The following is a 25254-nucleotide window of genomic DNA, read 5'->3' on the forward strand; positions in this document are numbered from 1 at the left end:
GACCCTTGACCCTTGCCCCTCTTTCCATGCCGAATGAAGACTGAAGGTCCTTTGCCGGATGAAGCTTACTTTGCTCTACTGCTGTGTTGACTAAAGCTTCTCTCCAAACTCTCCATTCCTTTTGCAATTTCGATCTTAAGGTCCAAAGTTTAAGGTCTTTTCTTGGTTTTGTTTGCTTGAGCCTTTCCATGTCTTGTCTTTTCTCCTTGCTGCCATGTTCCTGTTGAGTTTCTGTTGTTCCAATTGCTTTCACATTTTTACTAGCTTTTGTGCTTTGTTTTTAAGATATTGATTTGGAGGACTTTTGGGTATTTTGCATTTTGTTTTTGCTGCTTCTTGGCTTTGCTACTACGGTTTTGGTTTTTTTTCTCTACTGTGCTGATGTTCTGTTGATGTTGAGCTACCATTAGTTGATTGATCTCTTTCATCTTCAAGAAGCCCTATTTTGGCTTTCTTTTATAGTGCTTTCTTTCATTGTGTTATGTTTTCTGTAACTTTGTTTCTAGGGTCTTTATTTTATTTCCTCTCTTTTGTTTTTTTTACCATTTAGGGGTTTTCTCCTATTTTGTATTGATTCGCAGCAAAGGATTTCTCTCCTAGTTGATTAATGAATTGTTATCTTTGGTTGGATTATTAGATAGCATATTAGAAAGCATATTTGGAAAATTTTAAGCTTTACTTACTTTCTTTCCTTTTTGTCATGTCAAGCAGTCCAATAATCTTGGAGATTTACTTTTTTTTTATCTATATCTATCTTCTATCAAAATATAGTTCAAGGTATGTCAAATTTTTGTCATAATGTTATTACTATAGTATGAAAATTTAATCTTTAATTTGTAACTTTTTGGCAATATTTCATATTCATTCTCAATTTTAAATGTTATATATATAAATTTTGTGTAAAACTTGTCAATTAGTCAAAGCCTGATTTGCCCTAACATTAATTAAAGCATTTAGAAACTTGTCAAAAATGACAACATATACTAAAATTTGATATTAAACCATAATAAATTTTCTTATTATATGCCTTCAACTAGCAGCTATATATGCTTAACTTCTAGTTTTGAGTTGTTCATAGATGTGACCCAAATTTTACAATCAACTCATAATAGGTCAGTTTGAAATAATCAAGTTAAAAATGATTAAAAATGATTACCCTTTGGCAAATTATCATAGTATTAAATTAATTAATGAATTGTGACTATGTATAAGAGTTTAAAACTCTTTTTATGGTGGTTTAAACTAAGTTCAAAAGGGAGCTTATTGGGACTGGGAAATTAGTGTGAGTTTAACATTTTCGGGTGATACTTGTTTCCCTTTTTAAGTAGAGGTGCATATCTGGGAAATTAATGATTTTAAACTCTCTATTCAAAGCAGCATTTTGACATGTTCAAAATTTTTGTGAATAATTTTTTACCCCATAGTTTTCTTTTGTTTTGATCTCTGTTAAAAGGAGCCTTCACAAATATTGGCATTACTTGTTATTAGCCAACCTTGTTCCATTGTTTGTCTTATATGGTTGTCAAACATGAGTTACATATCTAGGTGTATGCCCCTGATGTACTGAACAAGAAATCAGTTTAATGTGTTCACCTTGCTTTTGTTGTGTTCTTTGTTTTATGAACCTATGTTTTGCAGAAATCATTTATAATATGGGTAGAACTAAACACACTAAGACTAGGCTGTTTTCTACGGTATTGCCTACATTAATGAACCTTCGTATCAAATCATATATAGCCAATTGACCATGATAACTAAATCCATTGTATATAGGGGTTATCGTTATATCTTTTGCTTGGGAGTTTGTTAGGATTGGAATAGGGCTATAGCACTGGAAGCATAACACTGCAGTGCACAAACTTTTGCTTGGGAGCTTGCTGGGACTAGGAGAGTGCTGCAGCGCACAAGTTTCTGCCTTGGAAGCTTGATTGGGACTGGGACAGTGTTACAGCGCTATAGAGTTTGCTGGGACTGGAATAGCACTGCAGCGTTGGAAACATAGCGCTACAGTGCACAAGCTTCTGCCTTGGAAGCTTGATTGGGACAAGGATAGCGCTGCAATGTTGTGCTTCTAACGTTGCAGTACCCAAGCTTCCAAGGCAAAAGATATGTGAACTTACTTTTGAGTCTATGCAATTTAATTATCATTAACTACAAATTCACAATTCATAAATAAATTTACTAATTGAATTAAGTTGATAATATACGGATGTATTAGAAGTTATTAATTTAAAAATTTTTGTAAATATATTGGACAACAAAAATGCAATAAAACTTAGATATTAAGACTTGGAAGAATAAACGAATCCCTATGAGACACGTCAATAGTTATTCTTGAGCATGTGGAAGACCAAGTTGATGGACTAAGGTGGATTACTGGAAATTTTAGGAGAATCAATTTTGCTTTTCTTGATGAGTAAGGCCAACTTGTACAATTCTTTACTAAAAATATTAAGAAAAATAATGTAACAATGCTAGAAATTACCTAGACTTAGTCATGAAATATCAAAAGTTGCATGCATGTATATAACATGGAGTATATAATATTATATATATTAATGTTGAAGGCATGGCTACTTTCTTGTAGTGTTTGTACTAATTACGACTTTGGTTATTTTATGCAATTGTTTCTGTGAAAATAATATTAAGACTACAAAATGGAAAGAGATGATCTTGGATGTATCAATGAATAAACCCTAATGGCTTCATGAGGGATGAATTTATAAATGGAGTTTAAGAATTTATTGATTTTGCAATTTCTAACCCTACATTTACACGGGGGGATAAAATTAAATGTCCTTATTCTCGATGCAGCAACACTAGGTTTAAGGGGTCATGGTGATTTCATAAACAATAAGCCAAAAATTATTAGTGTACATCAAAAATTGATTGATTTTTACTCCAAAGTTAACAATAAAATCATATACTAATTCTTTTCACTTTTTTTATTTGTAGGAAACAGATATTGCTACATTATCATAGAAGTACGATGAAGATTCATCCTCACAGTCAAAATTTGATCCACATGCTTGGATTGAAGCAATTGGAGGGAAGACGACTGCACACACTCATGTGTATGGGTTTGAGTCTAAGAGGCCTGTTACAATTATACTTAATGATACGGCAACATGTGAGTCAATAACTAGCCTTTTCACCAATCCTGACATTAAGTTGGAAAAAAAAGTGAAAAATTTATCAAATAACATGAGTTAGATGCGTGAGCAAATGATGAAACATTTTGGAGCCATGAATGAATTTATGGCAAGTAAAGCAATGATGACAAAGAAGCGTTCGAAAAAAGGCCATGTGAGTACTTCAAGTTTAGATTCTGACGAGTAAGGTGAAATTTCATATAATAGACTATTTTCTGAATTTGACTTAGATACTTTTTTTAATATGGCATACAACAGCACAATTATCTTTATTTTTATATTTGCATATTCGTATGTTTGTAATGATTTTTAATTCTGCTAACTCGATTTTGAATTAAGTATTTTAATTGCATATTAATTGTACATTATGTAGATTATTTTTATTAATTTGTAATTATATTTATTTTAATAACAAAATTTATGATTTTGGGGATTCTTACGAAATTTGTTGTTGGTAGAGTGTTTTCGACGAAATTTTCGTTGGAAACTCCGTTGGTAATTTTCATTGAAAAATTCCGATGGAAGCTTCATTAGTAATTTTCGACGAAAGTTTCCGTCGGATGTCCATTGGAAACTTCCAACGAAAAATTCCATTAGTGAATCCGTTGTAATTTTTGTGTTTTCCAAAGGATTTTGTGAAAAATAATATATCAAAATTAAGTTAATTTTCAATGGATTTATGTATATTTGTAACGAAATTTCCATTGAAAATTTTTCGATAGAGTTTCGACAGATTTTCGACGAAAAATATTTTCGACAACACTTTCAGAGGTGTAATTTCCAACAGAAGATTCCATCAGAAATCCATCAAAAAAAAAGTATTTCCAACGAAAACTTGACTATTTCCTATAGAAAATTCTATCAGAAAAAGTCTATTTTTTTGTAGTGAAACAATCATGGGGTAAAGATAAGAATAAATAAATAAACATGGAATATTATTGTAATTTTGAAGAACATAATAGAGCATAGGTAGGAATAATAATGTATGAATGCTTATCTAGTTGTCATTATTGTTCATGTTTGTAGGAATTTTCTCACCTCATCTTATAGGCAAGACTCATTGTACCCAAAAAGTTCGATATGGGCAGCTTGATAGGGCTATTTTGGAAAAAAAGAGGAAGAATACTATTACAACTTATTTTTCTAAAAAAAATACGAATAAGGAGAACTGGTAAATTACCTCTTATACCTAAAAATTAGGATAATGATGTCATCATAGAAGGAAGAGAGGATTGCTTCTGGAAAGCAGTACGTGCAAAACAAGTAGACAGGCATCCATGTACATCTGTTGGTTATCATTGGGATCCTATTTGTAACGAAGCCGCTCCAAATGAAAAGGTGTTCTATCTAGGTGCGTCAATATTGAAGTTTAGATTTGAACATGGTGACTTTTCACTTTTTGCACTAAATTTGGATCTAACTCACTATGAGTCCAAGATTAGGATGAATGGATAGAAAAAGTCTTAAAGAATTCCACCTATGTAATTTCTCTCAACAATGTTGAAGTCCTTGATGCTATAGAGTCACCACTAAACTTCGTATTTGTAGGGAGATCAGAATTGAAATATGACACGTTATTCTTGTAGAATAGAGTATCTTTTTAGATTCTATGATTACTATTTAGCGAGAGTTTACTTTTACTCTTGAAAATGTGCGTATTCTTTTAAAACTTCTTTATGTTGAACAAGACGATTTTCATTCCACCATACTTTTTAAGGAAAAAGAGAATGTCAAGGAATTCTTTGTAGACTTGTTTAAGAGCCAAGTTAAAACTTCAAAAGTCACGCGTTTCTCTAATTGGATAGGAATCTTTTATAAAAAGTTCAATATTAAAGGTTAAAGCAATCCTCTTAGGCATCCAGATCACACTTATGAGTTAGTGGCTTTGTTGATCATGTGGTTGGCTCTATATGTCCTCCCAAGTTGACCAGATGATGGAATCTTCTCTTTAGTTATTCTTTATGCAATCAAAATTGCTAAGGGTATAAACTTTCTTCATGCTCCACTCTATCTGGGATCCTTATATAGGAGGTTGACTTGTATCACTCTAAAATTGTTGAATCAGTTGGCCACTACATAGTCTTGACTTATGTGCATGTATCATTCATTCAGATGTGTTTATAAGGAGAGATTCTATAATTGTGCCCCCACTTCTAACGTGTATCTACCTTGTGTGTCTTTCTCTACAAGTAAAGCTTTAAGGGACAATTATAAGGCTTGGACGTGGTATGACTAGACTTCTAAGGACAACATTCTTAAGTTATTGGATGAGGCAGATCAATTTATTGCAAAGTTTTATGTGTGACCGAATAATGGTTTTGGTGATAATAACTATTTATTACAATAGGCAACCATTTGAGAATGGAAAACTAAACTTACGCGAATTGAACTACTTAGTGTGGATTCATTCTTCTCAATTACCTTCCATGATTGAGACGACTAGTCAGGTGTTGATAGGGATTCATTGTTTTTCAAAGTATACTTTCCTTATAGAATGACATGCCAATTTGGATATGATTAACCAGATCCACTTGAACCTCATTTTCCTGAAAACTTCTCTTCTTGTTCTTTTTTATTTCTTATTATGTGCTTAATCATAATGTGGATAAGTTCAAAACTATGTTGTCCTAGCCCTTACGGAATAGATGCCTACATTGCTAGTTGGCATGCTTATTGGGGAGATTGTCTTCGAGAATATACCTCGTTTGTTATACCTGATCTTAAGATGCAATTGCATGTTCCTTCCATCATTAGTAATAACATGTTCCTTTGCTTGATTCACACTAAGACGAATAAAACCTCTTGTCAAGTAAGCTTATTTTTTACTTTTTATTTCCATTTTCATTACATTCTCACCTTGATATTAAACTCGTCTTATTTTTTCTTAAGGACAGTTAACTTTAAATGCAAAAGTGGAGGGACAAGATATCTTAGAGTCAAAGAGTGAAGAAGAATCCTGTGATCAACTGAATGAATATGAGTTGAGTGATGAGTCAGCTAAGGACAAGCTTTCCATACATGAATATCTAAGTTTGGGAAGAAGAGTCAATGGTAATGTTATACAAGAAGGTTTAATAGATATGATTGATTTTCTGCCTTTTACTATGAAAAATGTTGCTGGTGATGATATGAATGCCACCATCGGAATTGATCAAAATGTTCTTGGAACTATTTCAAGTAATATGAATTTTGATTTTGGCTTTGGAATGCCTTAGTACAACAATGCAAAAACCATTTTTGTGGGAATTTTTAGAGTTACTCGAAGCATTCAAAACAACTTTGGAATTGGTGTTACTCTTGATGTTACTTGCAACGTTTCCTTTTCCAGTGGTGTTTTGAATGTTATTGACAATACTTCTTCTCTTGGGGTGTTTTGAATACTATTTGTAGTGCTTTTCTTTTGGGGGTGTTCTGAATTCTACTTCTAATGCTTCTTCTTCTATCAAGGGTGTTCTAAATAACACTTACAATTCTTTTTCTCCTTTTGAGGGTGTTTTGAATTACACCTGCGATGCTTTTTCTCCTCATAAAGACACCTAAGCATTTGGCTCATTGGTTGGTTTATGATCCCCTTACTTAAAAAGCAAGGTTCGAATCCCCTTTCCCCCAATTAAAAAAAAACTAAAATGTTATTTAAGTATTGTTTATGCCCCTCTTACTACTCATCATGTGTCATCTCTTTTTTAGTGATAGAATGTAGAGATGATGCTTTTGATGCTCATTTAGAAAACTTTCATGGCATTCAAGTCTTGTTGTAACATTTGAAGCTTTTGGAGCATACAAAGTAGAAGGTGAATTTTGACCTTTTAAAAGCAAAATCGTGAACAAAGCTATTATGGATACGTTGGGCAATGCCTTAAAGATTGCTTCCTCCCTATGCTTAGACATTTCTTTCAAAGAATCGTAGAAGATGGTTGTAACATTTGAAGCTTTTGGAGCATACAAAGTAGAAGGTGAATCTTGACCTTTTAAAAGCGAAATTATGAACAAAGCTATTATGGATACATTGGGCAATGCCTTAAAGATTGCTTCCTCCCTATGCTTAGACATTTCCTTCAAAGAATTGCAGAAGATGGTGCATCTCTTGGAAGATGTCTTTAACTTTAGTTGCTGAATTAAATGTCTTGACACTTTTATGGCCAAGACAAAAGGATACATAATGACAAGGATTGACAAACTTAGCGTAGAGCCTGAGATAAAAGGCTTGATGCAAGGAAGATGGAATTGTAAAAAAGATTAGACAGCTTTGCCAATTTTGAGAATGATAAATCCTCCTTCTCTCTTAACTTTTTACTTAACTAGCTTGTTCTTGTTTTTCTTTCTCTAACATTGTAAACTTGTTTTCCATATTAAACATTTATTTTTCTTTCTTCGTGATTATATTGAGATACTCTTTTCCATATTTCACTCTTTGCAAACATATGAATATTTCACAAGTATCACTGTGTGCAGCCAAAAAGGATTCTCAACTTCATATTAGGGAGAACAATTCTCAGCCTAGTAAGAAAGAGAATAACACATCCTTGATATGAGTGTTTAAAGATGTGTCATATTTATGAATAACAAGCTATGGCCCAGAAGTGAGCAATAAAACTAATAGCCAATAGCATAATATCATTACAGCTAGATTATAAGTGTTAAAGGTTATGGCTAAAATATGAATTATATAATCAAAGATTGAATAATAAAGCTTACGACTAAGTACAACAATAACATTATAGCCAAGTAAAAGCGATAAAACTTACGACTGAAAATGAATTTACTTTAAAATATCACAAGATAGCCAAAATGGAAGTGATAAAACTGCATTTGAAGATGCATTTATTTAAAATATATAAGATAATAAAGTGAAAGTTGACTCTAAAAAATCATTCATAAAAAAGGTAGATAGTGGATAGCATTCTTATACATGACACTTTTTAATGTATTGAAATTTGACTGGTGCTACAACATCATTGGTTTCTAGATTAACTAGCTTATGATATTCACTTTTGTGCACCTCATGAATAATGTATGGTCCTTCTCACTTTGAACTAAACTTAGTTGCTAATGTTCCTCCACTAATATGTTCTGCTGCACGAAGTACTAAGTCACTCATTTTAAAGCTTTTTTTCCTTACTAGCTTGTCATACGCTCTGCTCAATCTTCTTTGATACGTGAAGAAATTTTTCTTAGCTTTATCCTTTATTTCCTCCAATGTTTCAAATTCCATCATTTGTAAAGCATTATTGTCCATTTCAGCATCTAATGCCAATTTAGTTGATAGGACTAGGATTTTTGTTGGTGGAATAGCTTTTGTTTTGTTTTGTTCACTAAAGAAAAATAAGTAGCATTGGTAAGTCCTCACTTTGAAGTTTTATATGCCTATAGTGCCATTAAAATAGCATCATGCTAGATCATGATGTACTATTCTACTTATCACCTTGAGCAAAGTCTTGTTGGTTGGCTTGTCTATTCCTTATAAGGTAATAAGTGGTTGACTTCACATGGTCGACATCCTAAAGGACTTAGAGTTCCCTTACGTTAGAGTTAACAATGGAGTACCATTGTTTAACAAGATACACCTGAGTATTTCAAATTTATATATGATGTCCTCTTTAATGAAATTGGCCATGGTCGGTTCAGTTACATTTTTCAAGGGAACAACCTCTACCTATGTGTGTAACACTCAGTTGTTACAAGTATCCATGTATGTCCTCTAGAAAGAGGATTGATAGGTTAAACTAAGTCGAATGCCTAAGTGTGTAAAGGCCAATGTGTGATGAAGCTATAGAGTACTACAGTTAGAACATGTATCGCATTTCCATGATATGCTAATAGTATCCAAGATCCAACAACTTCTGATAAAGCTTCTTTCCCCCTTCATGCTCTCCGTTGCTTCCGACATAAACTTCTTCCAACAAGGGATTTGTATTAGTTGGAAAAACACACTTTAGTGGATGTCTTGTAAACGATACTTGAAATAATTCATTCCTATTAAGGCAAAGGCATTGAGCTCTTTTCTTTAATTCTCTTATGTCTTTGAAATTTGTTAGAATAACTCTATTTGGAAAGAAGTCGATGTAGGGTTTATGCCAATCGCCTAAACTTCCTACAAAATGGCATTCATGTACATCTGAAGGTTTTGAACACTTGGGACAAGACTATTGAAATTGAAGTGCATATTTGGACATAATTGACCAAAAATACCCTACTTTTTAGAGTAACCAATGCAAAAGTAGTCATTCTTCTTCATACCACTATCTTTGCATTACTTTTAGTTTTTCATCTACTTATACTTGGAAATGCATCTAGCTAATACTCTATTGCTTTCTTTATGGTACAACACACTATGGATGAGAGTGAAGTGCTTCAATCGTGAGATAGAAGTAGAGTTTGGATTGAGTAGGTGTTTTATTATAGGTGCACACTAGTCCTTTTTCTTATAGATGGGAGGTTGTAAAAGCTCACTGGTTGGACATAGAAGCGTTTTCTTCAATACTAAAATAGTACTTTGATATTCCTCCTACATCTATATCTTAGAAGCAAGAGTAGTAAGTGCATTGACATGTCTATTCGTCGATATCTTGAAGTATGATCATATCTCACCTTTTGGAATTTTTGTAAAAATGACTAGACAATAGTTTTGTATTATGCAAACATATGTATTTTAAGGAAAAAACTTACCATATATCTACTTTACAATGAGATTGGAGTTTTCATGGATGCACAAGTTATTGACTTCGACCATAGTGGTCGTATACAACCCCAGAATCAATGCTTGATACTCTGCTTGGTTGTTGGTGCAAGAGAGATCTAGCTTGAAGGTTAAAGAGATAGGATCTTCTTTGGTGGGCTTGTTCACCTTATCCATCTTTCCTAAGTGAGCTTGACTATTGTAAGAATTGGAGGATGACTCATTTTCTGAGTGAACTTTTTTTGAGGGAATTAAGACTATCCCAACACCTCCATCAAACATAGTGGAAGAACCATTAAAATACAAATTTTATTCTATTTCTTTTGTGCTGATAGAGCATACTTTGTGGAGTTCTCTTAGAATAAAATCAGAATTACCTTTTCAAATTGAAACGGGAAATGCATCAACAAATCTGAGAAAGCTTGAGACTTGATCACCTTAGGTTGCTTTATCGAAATATCAAATTCTCAAAGTAAGAGGAGCCACCTTGCTATTCTTCCAAATAGGGCTGGTTGAGAAAGTAAGAATTTGATGGGATCTTATTTTTACTGCATGAAGTTTATAAGCCAAGAAGTAGTAGCGAAGTATTTGAGTTATGTACACCAATACAAGACAATACTTCTCCATCAGTGGGTAATTTAGTTCACTTCCATGTAAACATCTACTCAAGTAATACATAGGTCATTTTTACCCATCCACTTCTTGAACAAATAGAACACCAATTGAGTGTGGAGTTGAAATGAAGTATAGCATCATCAGTTCCTATTGGATTGACATAGTCATTGTCTTGGAAGAAGCAAGACTACCTTTGAATTTATCATAGGCTTATCGTGTTTAGAATTTTGAGAATATGGTGCCTTGTAAAGCAAGCATATTCTCATGCCTAATTTCATTAAATTTATTTGCAATGAAAATACTTTTTGATAGTAAGACGAAGAGTTTGTTTCAGTAAGTATTCATTATCTAGTTATAAAGGTACCATGATTCTATTGAGATATTAAAATACATTTATATGAAGAGTCATATATAAGAGACGAATTTTAATTGAATTTAAAAATTATTCACAGCCATATAATAAAGCTGCTCACTTTATTGTGTTAAGGCTGTAGTATTTAGATTACTTCCAATGAAATGAATGTGATTCATTTTAAGGGAATGATGAGTCTCAAATCATCGAAATGGAAATGGTTAACTTTAAGTAATGACACTATAACATGAACTGGAATCATGTGAGAATCAAATTTAAGTTTTATCGTTACTTAAATATTAATCTCACACTTATGCACTTATTTATAGTAGAATCGAAATCTTAATAGATAGTAGACTTGTGTTTAATTTTCTTATAATCTTTGATTTACCGTGAGCATGGTCATCATAAAGCGTTGATCTAAACTCTGTATTTTGAGATTATAATTGAAATGAACATTTAGGAACATATATTCAGATAATGGAATTCATAGCATTAACATCACTTTTAGTGATTTTAGGAAGATTGGTGAATAATCTGGGCCTAGTGGATTGATAAATTAGCTACTCATCACATCTGGATAGTTAAAAGAATAGATTTAGAGTATTGAATTACTAATTGAATGAAATTCGAGACTAAGGGACAAAATTGATATAAAAGATAAAACGATAATTTTACTTTTTATCATTGGATGGTTATGAGGGTTCACAATATAAGGTTTGCAATTGGACAACTAATAATTAATATCAAGTATTGAATTGTTTCTTGTAATTATAGTTAATCCAAGAGTGCAACCATGAATTTATGGTGGAGTGATTTCATGGTTAATAAGTTTGAATTATTTTTAACGAGATTAAGAATAATTCTAAGTTTATTGAAGCTTATAATATTTATGTTCGAATAGATTCTCCACTTAACTTTATAAAATTCAACTTGTTTAAGTTGGAATGCGTGTTTTAATTTGATTAATTAAATTGTCTACAAAGATAACAGATTTAACATGTTTGTTTTAATTTAGACAAGAAAATATGTTTGATCTTAATTTAGACAAGAAAATATGTTTGTCTTAATTTAAGATAAAAAAATTATTTTTTGTCTTAATCTAGACGAGAAAATATATTTGTCTCAATTTTGATAAGATTAAATATTTTTATCTTAATTAAAGATCAGAGTTGTCTTAACTTAAATAATGTTAGGAGGATTCTTGCAAAATGAATCTAGACATCTATGTTGATAAAAGGAGACTCTATGTTTGACTATCACTGTTTTATTTATTATTTTTTCTTTTTAACTAAAGATGGATAATAATAAAACAAGAGTTATTATTCAATAAGGAGTTTTATTTTATCAAGAACTCTAAATGATAATTAAAGAATTAAATTATTTATTTTTTAATTTTAATTTTTTTAATTATGGAGCATGTTTGATGTTTCCATAACTCTAAATGGATGGTCAAGATTAATTCAAAAGTATTTTATTTTGATTAAACCTTTAAGGTAAGAGTTTTAATAAAAAGAGAAGAGATTGGAAGAAAATAAAAGAACATATTTTTTTTTGAAAAAGTTTCAATTGTCACTTCTTTTCTCCTCCTCCAAGCTTTTTCGAAGAAAAGAGAGACAAAATCGATTATCATCTTATAGTCTTGCATTCCACACCCTGTCCACTCAAGGTTCAAGTTGAAAGTATTTTAGAAGAATGTTAATGCCACCTCCATCTAACTAGAAACAATTCAAAAACCTGTTGAGGAAAGTTTCTTACATTTGGAAGTTCATTTCAGCCCTAGGAGAGATCATTATGCCTTTCTAAGCTCTTCTGAAGAAAGAAATCCCATTTTCATGGGGTAAGTAACAATAATATATTGGAGTAGGATCTAAATGGATTGATGTGATTATTTAAAGTATGGATTTCAAAAATTTATTTTATAAAAGAAGTAAGCAATCTAATTACACAAGCGAAAATACACATCATTATTATTGCAAGTAACATAATCACATCCTAAAAAAAATAAGAATCTATTAAGTAAGAAAAATCATACTTTTTATTTTGAGATTCTTATTTTCAAACACAACTACACCAATAAATAATTTTTCGACTAAACAAGTTTACTATCTTCACATAGTCCACGTCTATGCCTTATTGGTGAACCACGAAATCCAAAAACTTACTAGTTTTTACTCCAAAAGCACACTTTAAGGGATTCATGCAAAGCTTTATTCTCGATATCACTTGAACACCCTTCTTAAGTCTCCAAGATGAACTAGAGCTGTTTTAGACTTCACCACAATGTCATCCATGTAGTCTTCTAAGCAATCATGCATCATGTCATGGAAAATGGCTATCATGGCATGCTAATAAGTTACACCTTCTTTTTTAACCAAAAATGCATAATTGTATAATAAAAGTTATTCAATGGGATTCTAAAGGCTATCTTCTTTATATCACCAGATGCCATCTTTATTCGCTGAACCCATTCATGAATGAGAACATCTCGTCAGCGGTAACATTCAAAAGAATATCAATGTTTGGAAGAGGAAAATCATCTTTGGGACAAGCTTTATTTAGATCTCCAAAGTCTACACACACCTTGATTGCCCTTTTTTCTTCTTTACAAGAACTAAGCTAACTAGCCAAGTTGAATAATGTATTGGCTTGATGAACTTAGCTTTAAAATATTTATTGATTTCTTTCTTTATCTAGCTTTTTACTTCATGGTGAAACACTATGCATGCTACTTCATTGGCTTGTTGAAAAAAAGATGTGTAACTGATGAGTGGCAAGTTTCTCATCCAATTCAGGTATTTGCACATATGTCTAAGTGAACACATCTTGGAATTCCTTTAACAATTGAACCATTACTATTCTCTGTTCCTCCGAAAGGCTCTTACTTATAAAGAGTGGCTTGGGATTCTTTCCTTTTTTAACTAAGTTGAGTTCCTCCAACTAGTTACCTTGTGGCTTTGGTTGTTCTTAAAGCTATTGCACTAGAAGTGATGCTTCATATACCTCTTTTACTTCCTCCACCAGAAGATAAAACAATGGTATATTAAGTGGTTCTTGTGATATGGGGTCAAGAGAGAATGCTTATTCGGACCTCGTACCCCATCATAAGCAATAAACCATCTTTTTATCTTCATGGGTATAATAGTTTATTTAGTTAGATTTTCCTTTTTCTTTTTTGAATGTCTTCACTTTCTTCTGTGCTTCTTCTTATTTGATATGATTGTTTCTTTTTTTTTTTGGGAATACTTTTCCCATTGTGGAAGTAGGACATTTGTGGGCTTAGCTATGCTAGTTTTGCCTTCCTTGACTAGTTCCCTAAAGAAAGAAACTTCGAAGTAACTTACCTCATGTCTTTCAAATTGTGCCTTGGTTGTTGAAATGAAGATTTCCTTCCCTTTCCAATAGCTTTTGATGCATTGGTGGCACAAAGAGGGAATGATATTATAAATGTGTAGGAACTCTTTTCCCATTAGAAAGTGATAAGCCATATTAGTGTCAATAAAATGGAAGTAAGTCCAGTCTTGAATAGGTCCCAAAGTTTTAATTTCTTTATTGTTGAAGTAAGTAATGGTCATAAAAAGACGTAAACTATTTAGGTCTATCTTCACAACCTTCAGAGTAGACAATGGAATGAGGTTTGTCGAGGATTTGTCATCAATGAACATCTTTAGCACTAGGTATCTGTTGACATTGCTCTCCATATAAAATAGCTTGTTATGATAAGGGTGTGATGTCTACATGTCTGCTTTTGTGAATACTATGGTATTTTCATATTCGCTTGTCATTTTCTTCATAGGTTGTCCCACCAAGCTATTCTCCTTACTATGAGCTAGCTATCTATAACAATGTTGTGGCTGCTTTCCTCTTTGACTCATCTGAGAAACCAAGTTGATTAAAAAAAATACCTAAAGTTAGGTGTCTTCATGAGTGAACCAACAATAGAAAAAGTAACCATAGCAGTTTCATCTGCATTATCTCTTTGATTAAAAGAAGGGGTGAGCTCTTCCTGAACACTGATAATTGCATTTACATGTCCTTGGGCATTTAGATAAGTAAAGAATGGGTTATTTTGAATCTTGTTGTTTCCAATCAAGACTTCTCTTGCTTGTGTCCTCTTGTGAAATATCTTATGCATGTTCTTGAATTTAGTTAATGTATGGCTCACTATGCGATGATAAACACAATACCATGGATTAGACTTTTCTTCTACTGTTGGCAGTCGTGATACATAAGGTAAATTTATTTATCCGTCTCTAATCCATTCTTGAAAGAGCACCCTTCCTCTATTAAGTGGAACCATGAATGAAGAGGGTACATCCATCCTTTCATTTTGTCTCCTTTTGAAGTTATCTCCCCTTGGCCTTAAGTTTTCTCGAGAACTTCTTCTTTCTCTACCTCTTCTTTGAATTGCGTTCATAGTCAAAATGTTCCTCTAATTGAAATGACTAGTTCTCTTTTATGTAAGGATCGTATTATTGGGCCGTGGTGCAGTTTCAACTAAAGTGGCAAAAGTAGGAAGAGGTAAGTTTTCCAAATTCACCATATGTTCATCAAACATATCTCGAATGTACACTTTGACTCATTCTTTTTCATCATGAGAATCTTGTATATCAAGTACTCGTTTTCTAAATCACTAGAGGTACTCCATAAGATGTTTTCTTGACTTCTAATGTTCCCTTACTAAATCAATGGGGGTCACATTTTATTGGGTAGAGAAAAACTTTTCCCCAAACATTCTACAAATCTAGTTCTAAGAGTCAACTAACCCGAAGCTGAGATTAACGTACTAAGTGTAAGCTTCCTCAGTGAAAGACTTAAATAACTCTTTTAGTTTTAAATCATCATCCAAGCCTGCGACTCTCAAGTTTTTCACAAACTTTATGACGTATTCATCAGAATCACCGATTTCGCTATTAAATTGTTTGAATTTCATGCTGGTGTAATCTTTGGTATATGGCTTGGCTACTATTTTGGCAAGATATGGTAGTTTCAAGTCAAACTCTGAGAAGTTGAGGCTTTTATTCTTTTGATCGAGTAATTTCTCAAGTTCTTCCTTCATAACAAAACTTTGAGCCCCGGTTGAATAAGTTGTGGTGATAGGACTTCCAAGAATTGCAGGATTAGTGGTATTGAGGAATAGGACGGTCGTGCTCTTTCCATTTCCTCCATTTTCATTCATGTTGTTGACCATGCTAGCGACATTTTTACTATTATGGGTTGGCATTAGTTAAGGTTGAGAAGTTGTGGCAATTGACGATACAAACTGATTGTTTGAATTTCGGGCAAGTGTAATCCTTGGGATATGGCTTGACTACTACCTTGGCAAGATAAGGTAGCTTTAGTCAAACTCTAAGACGTTGAGGCTGTTATTCTTCTAATCGAGTAACTTCTCAAGTTCTTCCTTTGTAACAAAGCTTTGAGCACTGGTTTAAGGAGTTGTTGTAACAGGATTCCCAATAATAAAGGGATTGGTGGTATTGAGGAATAGGTCAGTCATGCTTTCTCCATTTCCTCCATTTCTATTTGTAATGTTGACCACTTCAACAACATTTTCTCCATTATGGGTTGGCATTGGTTGAGGTTGAGAAGTTGTGGCAATTAAGGATGTAAATTGGATGATGGTTTCTATCATCTACTTGTTGTTTTCCTCTAACACTTGCATTCTTTCTTGGGAAGCTTGGAGAATTTTCATGAGCTCCTAAATATAGGTGGGGATGGTCATTTCTTAGTTGTTAGGATAACTCTCCATGTCTTCTGACAAGAAATTTTTGGCAACTTTTCACTTGCTACAATCACTTCTTTCTAGTGGAGTCATAAAAATGTAGAGGGTTTTTTTAGTAAGAGAGAAGATGTATTACAACATGTGAAACGGAATGCGTTAGAGGTAGCAGAAAGGAGGACTGGAGCAATTTTTGAAGCATAAATGCTTTGGTGGCAAGTGGTGAAGAATAAGAAAGGGTGGAGAAAGCGAATAGAGTACGATGAAGGGAAAAGACTGAGTTGAAAAGATGTTTGGAAGAGTATTGAGAGAGCTTAAGGATACTCTTTATTGAGTTTTTGATAATTTTTAATTGCCTCCCAACCTTTTAAGCTGTTATATTTATATTGAATAAGTGTACTTTCTTAGGAGTAATTAGGAGAATACGTTCAATTGTGGAAGAATGTGCTTGTCATGGAAAAGTATGTTTCAAAAATGACTTATGAGATATTAAGAGAATAACCATGTGGTTGGGTAGTGGGTGTAAGTTTTGGGTAGTGAAATAGTGACATGTGATAGTGCGTCATGTGTACTTTTAAGGAAGGAAGAAAGAAAAAGTTTAAAGCATATGTACTTCAAAGGAAGGTTAAGAGGAAGTTCTCTTAACTATCTCTATATTTGAGTTACCAAGCCAAGCTTTTTAAAACATCCGAAACGTGAATATAACTCACAAATCTTACCATTTGTTTTGAGTTACTTTCACTTCCTCGTATGAAATAGTTGTTCCATGCTTGTTCCTAGTCTATAGCATAACATATAAAATAGTTGTTCTATGCTTGTTCTTATTCTATAGCACAATACTTCCAAAAATAATATTTATCCAAAATTGGGCATCTGCAAACCTTTTCAAGCATCAAGTTTAGTTCCTTTACCTTTTCTACAATTAAGGTATAACCAATATAAGTACCTTTTAAATGGTTAAGGTATAAACAACAATGATTACAATAATGATAAAATGGAAGATCTAAGATGCCTCTTTAAGACTAGTAAGCTTGGTAGGTACAATTATTGAATAAGCAATGTATGACGAATAGATTAGTCAAGCTCAATAAATGAAGACAACAAATGCTCAAGAGAGAACAAAAGGTGATTTTAATGTTTGAAACTTTGTTCTCTTGTTTTGATTTGATTCCAGAGTCTTCCTACTTTATAAATGTGGTAAGAAGCTTCAACTTATAGTAGGAAAGCCTCTTGGACCAGTTGGAGTACAATTACTGCAAAATAGAGTCATTAGTTTCTAGAATTTCATGCCCAACAGTCACATCTATTGATACTTCTATTGAGGTAACAATACTTTTGAAGTGAGTTTTTCAAATCCTGCACAGAAGTATCGATACTTCCATAGGAGGGTATCGATACTTCCATAGGAGGGTATCGAAACTTCCAAGATAGAATGCTTTTTGTCTTTTGTCTTGGAAGTATCGATGTTTTTAGACCATATATCGATACTTTTACCTCTACTTTAAAATTTTTGCTCTCGAGTTAAGTACTATCTATATTTATAGACAAGGCATCAATATTTGTTGCTTGCCAAACATGAGGTATTGATATATACTTTATTGAAAGTATCGATACTTACAGTTTAAACTTCATTTTTTAATATTGTTTTGAACCTCTTATTTCAGTAAACGCTTTGCTATTTCTTTTTAACATTTCAAGGGGTTTTTAGGCTTTGTCAAACATTGTTTAAAGATTTGATTTTGCAATTTTGAACGTTATTTTGTCATTTCAAAACTAGGATCATTTGTAAAGTTAACAAAAACTATAAACTTATATTAAGACAACCTAAACACAAAGCGTCAATTATGATCTTCCAAACAATCGAGAGCTTTACATCCACAGGATTGTCATTTTGGATGAAAGGTGTTGGTATTAATTTTATAAAAAGTGATGACATCAAAATTCTTAGAGATATAAAGCAGTTTTATAGTTTCCATATCAATGAAATGCCAATGAGTGTTGCAACTCTAATATAAAAATGCTTTCTAAGTGATTGGAGCAAATGATATGGTTGAGCATGATTTATGCCTTAGTGTAATTGAATTCTCTATGTAGTTGCATTATCTATTTTGTGTGATTAGGTTGTACACTACATGAAGGTGGATTGAAGCAAGTTAGAGGCTTTTGTGATAAGAAACACTTAATAGATTACGCATCAACTCTAAAAGACAAAACACTCAACATTAAACTAAGAAATTTAAATTTAATGTACAGAATAAGAATAATAGTTTTTGTTTTTCAAAAAGCGACCTTAATGTATGTTAATATAATTGATACATTTTTTAACTGTTTATCTCAATTTTTTGCATTAAAATAGAATTTAATTTTTATTTTTTTTTTACTTCAAAAGTATAAGAAAGCTAAAAAATAATTAAATTATTAGCAAGAAACAAATAATAAAAACAAGACTCAATTTTATTAGCAAAATTGGTAACGAGATATACTTTATCGTCCTTTTATTATGTTATGAAAATTGGTGTAATGACTGCAATATTTTTAAAATCATTAATTTAATCATAACACACATGTCAAAGTTTTAAAATTAACTATTTAAAATTAAGTAGGTTCAATCCTTTTTCTTTTTCTTTCAAGAAGAATTTGAAAATTTAAGATTCAAATGTAAAAAATAAAGTTTTTAAATATAAGGGTCTTATGGTTTTTTGAAAATTTAACATTGTTCCTCTTTGTGGGAATAGTAGTAAAACACAAAGTTTTATTTGAAAAAATAAAAAACTCAACATCTTCTGTTTGAAAATGTCATATGTTTATTAACTTAATTATTTTATTGAATATTGAAAATTTATTTTATTTTTCTAATAATATCTTAAAATTTTAAAAATGTATTTTAAACTAAAATTTAATATTAAAAATATTTTATTATTGATATAATATTTTCTGGAGCCGAATTGGGATATTAAAAATTACTGAAAAGAACCTGGCTGATGAGGGGCCAAGCTTAGTTGTTAGTTTCAAATTTTTGAAGGACATGTTTGAATTCTGAAGTTGATATTAAAATTTGTCATATAAGGAAGTCAATGGCAAGATGGCATGAAGTTTAATAAGCTTGCCTTATTTATATTGATGATGGAAAAAGGAAGGAAACTAGTGAAAAATGGAGCACCCTTGCACCATAAATAATTATGTGCTTCACAGATTTACCATTTTTCAAGTACAAGGATTATGGAGCAAAACTAATTAATTAATTTTGCCACTGATTATCTCTCATAGCAAACACAGCGTTACCACATGATTAAACAACCTAATAAATAATAAGAATTATTATATATGTAGTTCTTTTTTTAACGGTCGAATTCTCTATATTTATTATTTAATTAATTGCTGTTCCAATTCCAATAAGTATCGCTAAATTGTAAAATGTTACCATTTTCTTTGGCATGATTTCCTTGGGATAATCATATATGGCCTTTTGACTTATATCTTCACTAAAATCACAAATTTTATTCCTGAGATAAATGAGCATAAATTACCTTTTTTTATCACAAGATTATGCTAAACCTTTGTTCTCACTTGTCGTTACACATCAACCATGTTTAATAATATAATTAATCCCATATATGCTATCTTTCCTTGAACGGTGAAATCAATTTTTGTGGATTAATTTCCTTAACACTTGGGATTATTTTTTAAAGTGATTAATTTATTTAGTACATTGTTAGAAAATGCTTCTTTTTTTTGTTAAGTAAGTAAATTATTGTCATTTAATGGCCATACAAAAACGTACCTCATGCATGGAATAATTAATGAATATGTTTTTGCCAAACTGACTTAATCCCTTTTCACATGTATAAATTAATTTCATAAGGAACAAGATTGAAGAAGGCAGAATAGATGCAAAGAATATTTTGCTGTTCTTTCCAAAATTGTGGTGGCTACAATGAATGCAAGACATCATTTCTTGCATAATTTGCTGGACTTAACCAAAATCCTCCTTGAACTTAAATGGTGGAATTAAGGTCTCATAAATTTGAATTTTCCTTCCCTTTTATATCTCATATTGACCTTATATTTAAACACCAGTCCTTGGACACAGGTTCCTATCAGGCTTTGATTTAGTTTAATCTCTCTATCTAGTTTATAGCAATGGCTTTTCTTAAGTTTTTCTTCTCATTTCTCTTGTGCATGTCCTACATGGCTGCAGCTATGGGCAAGTGGCCAAGACGTATTGATACCAATTGGCACGACGCCCATGCAACATTTTATGGTGATATAAGCGGTGGAGAAACCATGCGTAAGTATACCGTTTCATATGTACGGAATGTGGTGCTATTATTTCCTGCATGATATATCAAATCATCCACTTTTTGATGATTTTGATCATAACACAATCGTTAAATAGTTAAGAGGTGTTTTACGTGATTATATATTGCAGAGGGAGCTTGCGGATATGGTGATCTCTTCAAGCAAGGGTACGGACTCGAGACAGCAGCCCTTAGCACGGCTCTATTCAACAATGGACTCACCTGCGGTGCGTGTTTTGAAATCAAGTGCGTCAATAACCCTCAATGGTGTTATCCCAATGCTGGCACCATCAAAGTGACCGCAACCAATTTTTGCCCTCCTAATTACTCAAAGCCTGACGGCAACTGGTGCAATCCCCCACTAAAACACTTTGACCTCTCAATGAAAATGTTCACCAAACTAGCGCAATACAAAGCTGGAATCATCCCCGTCCAGTACCGTCGCGTCTTGTGTTCCAAGAAAGGTGGGGTTCAGTTCCAGGTCAAGGGAAACCCTTACTGGACTTTGGTGTTGTTGTACAATGTTGGAGGGGCCGGTGATGTTAAGGATGTTAAAGTCAAGGGCTCTAGAACTGGCTGGATACAGATGAGCCGTAACTGGGGAGTGAATTGGCAGACCGGAACAAAGTTAACAGGGCAAAGCCTGTCATTCCAGGTGACTACCAGTGATGGCAAAATGGTGGAGTTTGATAACGTGGCGCCGACCAATTGGCAGTTTGATCAAATTTTCGATGGGAAAAAGAACTTCTAGGAAAAGTTTCTTGGGCCTCTTTAGAATGTAGTGCTGCCTTTCTGCATGCCGTTTTGGTGCAAGTTTGTGATGAAAATTGGTCTGATTAGGTTGTGTTTGTTGTATCCCTTTGTGGAACCAAAGCAACCATTTGCATCTCTATGTTTTACATTGTTTTTATGTAAGCAAGAAATTTGATAGTGGTCAAATGATAGCGTGATTAACGTTTTCAATTATGGAGTGAGACCATTTTTGAGAATGGTTATTGATTTATTTGGCCATCATTACGAAGATTATGATTAACCTCTTCCATATCCTGCCATAATGGAAGGCATTCAGCAGAAATGCAAAGCAAAAAAGTTTGATGTTTGTGTTGATAACATATAAAAGAATGGGTTGAGATCCAGTTCATCACTTTATTAATGTGGGTTGACATCCTTTGCATCAGCGTTTATAAATATTTGATTTAGTCCTGTTGTTAAGTTGATTTCAGTGATTAGAAGGGAATGAACATTTTATGGTATTTAATCAAATTTAACTGATTCAATCAATGCAATTTTGGTTGGTTAACCACCCTTTTTTTCCTTTTACAAGTTTGAGAATCTTTCTGCATAGCAAATATTTCACTTATTTGCAGTGTTATTTAATTTTTTTTGAGGGGTACATCATTTAAAAGAAGATTAATACATCATATTTCCTATGAAAATTAGTATATTTAATTTGACATATTTATTTACGCGAACGTTTTCAAATTGTTCGTTACTCACCCTCAATATCAAATCTTTAATAATGCCTTGGAGAGAGCGCTTGTTACAATGCATAAGATGCCTAGGATTTGGATGATGTACTGTTTCCTTTTTTGAGAGGCATAATTTGTATTTCATTAAAATGAGTTACATCCTGCTGTCATTAGGCTTTATTTCTGTACATCAAAGACTTATCACAGCACGCCAACTATGAAAGCTTTCAGAGATGACAAAAACGTTTACATACTACCTGGATTGGAACATGCTTGACAAAAATAACGCTACCCAGCCCACAAAATGCTTAGAAACAAGATCTTCCAAGGCCCATTTGATGGAGGTTAAACTTTCGTTCTTAAAACTCATTTCCATGACTGAAAGTTCATCCCAGTTGCCTCTTTAAACCAGACCGTTCCAAAAAGCACATCATTCCTGGTCATGGCCTATCATAAAACGATAGGATAATGTACTTGTTGACGTTAACGGAACAGGAGGTGATTAGTAAGACACGTAAGACGTTTGATAGGGTGCTTTGTTCTCTACCAGTGACTCAACATGATAGGATTTGGGAGCCTTATTTGGTTCTTGTGAGTCAAAAGGTATCCCCATTGGGACGTCACTTGGGGTTTACAGGAGGCATGATCATTGTCATATTGAGGATTTTATTGAGTTTTTGGTGAATTCAAGTCTGTGGCAAGAAGCAGTAGCAGAGAGGTTAGCATCTGTTTTGAATGATGATCAGTTCTATACGATAAGGTAAAACTAAGCATAGATTGTGGTTGGAGTTGTGTGACTTGCTGAGAACGCATGCCACAGTGGTTTCGGAGCTCAATGTGGATGCAATGATCAGTGGTGGGATTAGGAAGTTTACAGATTAAGCTGGGAGATCGACTTTGGACTTGGCTTGCTGATTATTACATCAGAAGAAATCTGTTCCAGAAGGCCATGAATATTTTTGAGGACAATGACAACAGTGGTAACCGTTAGGGATTTTAGTGTCATATTCCATGCTTATTCGCAATTTGAAGAAAGCACGGTGTCTATTAAGATGGAGAATATGGATTTGAGTGACGATGAAGAAGATGATGATGTTGAGGAGGATGAAGATGAACAAGTCTGTTTGGACATTGATCTGTGCAAGTCAGAACCCAAGTTTGAGAAGAAGATTATTGAGGGGTTTGGTTACGTCATGATAAGAATGTAGATTTGAGGTTTGCTCGGTTAAAGCATTTGATGAATAGAAGGCCAGAACTGGCTAATAGTGTCCTTTTACGCCAGAATCCACTGTTCACATAATGAGGAGCAATTAATGGCATCGTAGGGTCAAGTTATTTGAGGGGAACCCTACCGAGAAAATATTGATATACACAAAGGCAGTTGGGACAATTGACCCAATGAAAGCTATCGGAAAGCCCCATACTCTGTGGGTGGCTTTTGCGAAGCTATATGAGACTTACAAAGATCTGGCCAATCATCGTGTCATTTTTGATAAAGCTGTCCAAGTAAATTACAAGACTGTTGATCACCTGGCAACCGTATGGGCTGACTGGGCGGAGATTGAACTGAGGCACAAGAATTTCAAAGGCGCATTGAGCTGATAAGACGTGCACAGCTGTGCTTCTGTTGAGGTCAAACGTAGAGTGCTGCTGATGGAAATGAACCTGTTCAGATGAAGCTCCATTCATCCTTGAGGCTCTGGACGTTCTATGTGGACTAGGAAGAAAGCCAGGGTATCTGGAGTCACGCGGGAGTCTATGACAGAATACTGATTAAGAATCGCTTGCCACAAATTATTATAAACTATGCATTTTTGTTAGAGGAGAACAAATATATTGACGACGCTTCCAAAGTGTATGAAAGAGGTGTCGAGATATCCAAGTATCCACATGTGAAGGATATATGGGTTACTTACTTGTCAAAGTTTGTAAAGAGATGGGGGAAAAGAAAACTGGAACGAGCAAGGGAGCCCTTTGAGCATGCTGTTGAAACGGCACCTGCAGATGCAGTGAAACCCCGATATCTTTAATATGCAAAGCTGGAGGAGGATTATTGGCTTGCAAAGCGAGCTATGAAGATCTATGATCAAGCAACTAAGGCTGCTTCAAATGTTGAAAAGCTTGGCATGTGTATGACATTTACATTGCTCGTGCAGCTGAAATCTTCGGCGTTCCAAAAACATGAGAAATTTATGAGCAGGCAATAGAGTCTGGTCTTCCAGATAAAGACATGAAAATGTGTTTGAAATACGCAGAGTTAGGAAAGAGCTTGGGAGAAATTGATGGTGCTCGTGAAATATATGCATTTGCATATCAGTTTGCGGATCCACGCTCCGATGGGATAAAAAGCGAGAGTTTGAGGTGCAACATGAGAATGAAGATGCCTTCAGAGAAATGTTGCGGATTAAAGGGAGTGTTTCTGCAAGTTATAACCAGACACACTTCATTCCGAACATTGATGAAGCTAAAGACAAATGGAAACAGGCTGGTACCTCTGAGGATGAAATGGATGCTCTTGGGAGGCACTAACGATACACTTGCTAAAGACAGCTCTAGAAAATCAGGCTTTGTGAGTGCTGGAGTTGAGTGACAGGCAGATGGAGCAAATCATGAAGATATTGAGTTGCCAGAAAAAAGAGTTGAAATTGCACAAAAGGATGTTCCATCTGCTGAGAGCCGTCTGGGTGCACTTGAACGAATTAAAAGGCGGAAGCAAGCTTAATTTTGACAATTGTATACAATAACAGTAAAATTTGTGTGCCATATTCTGAGCATTTGTATATTTAAATCAAATCCATTGAGTATTGGGATGCTTTCTCTCATTAAAAAAAAGGCCAAACTATTAAAGATGTATGAAAATTTCAACTTCAATCCTGAATCACGTAAATTGGTGGCAACTGCATTAGATTCACTTTTCTATTGAGATTAAATATTAAACCTCAAAAAACCTGACAGGAAAATATGAGTTGCAAG

At 33.4% G+C, this 25254-nt stretch overlaps 1 protein-coding gene and 1 pseudogene across 1 annotated transcript; both read left to right on the forward strand.

The window, feature by feature from the left end:
* Positions 1-20605: 20605 nt before the first annotated feature.
* Positions 20606-21563, forward strand: LOC110426621 (expansin-A23-like). Its single transcript, XM_021441873.2, has 2 exons — positions 20606-20802; positions 20944-21563. The coding sequence occupies exons 1-2, from the start codon at positions 20655-20657 to the stop codon at positions 21561-21563; spliced, it is 768 nt and encodes a 255-aa protein (XP_021297548.1). The 5' UTR covers positions 20606-20654.
* A 712-nt stretch (positions 21564-22275) lies between these two features.
* LOC110426829 (uncharacterized) lies at positions 22276-25003 on the forward strand (annotated as a pseudogene).
* The last annotated feature ends 251 nt before the right edge of the window (positions 25004-25254 follow it).

This window comes from Theobroma umbraticum, unplaced genomic scaffold (assembly GCF_002168275.2).
Source record: "Theobroma umbraticum cultivar Fairchild unplaced genomic scaffold, ASM216827v3 scaffold_12.0, whole genome shotgun sequence".
NCBI classification, from domain to species: Eukaryota; Viridiplantae; Streptophyta; class Magnoliopsida; order Malvales; family Malvaceae; genus Theobroma; species Theobroma umbraticum.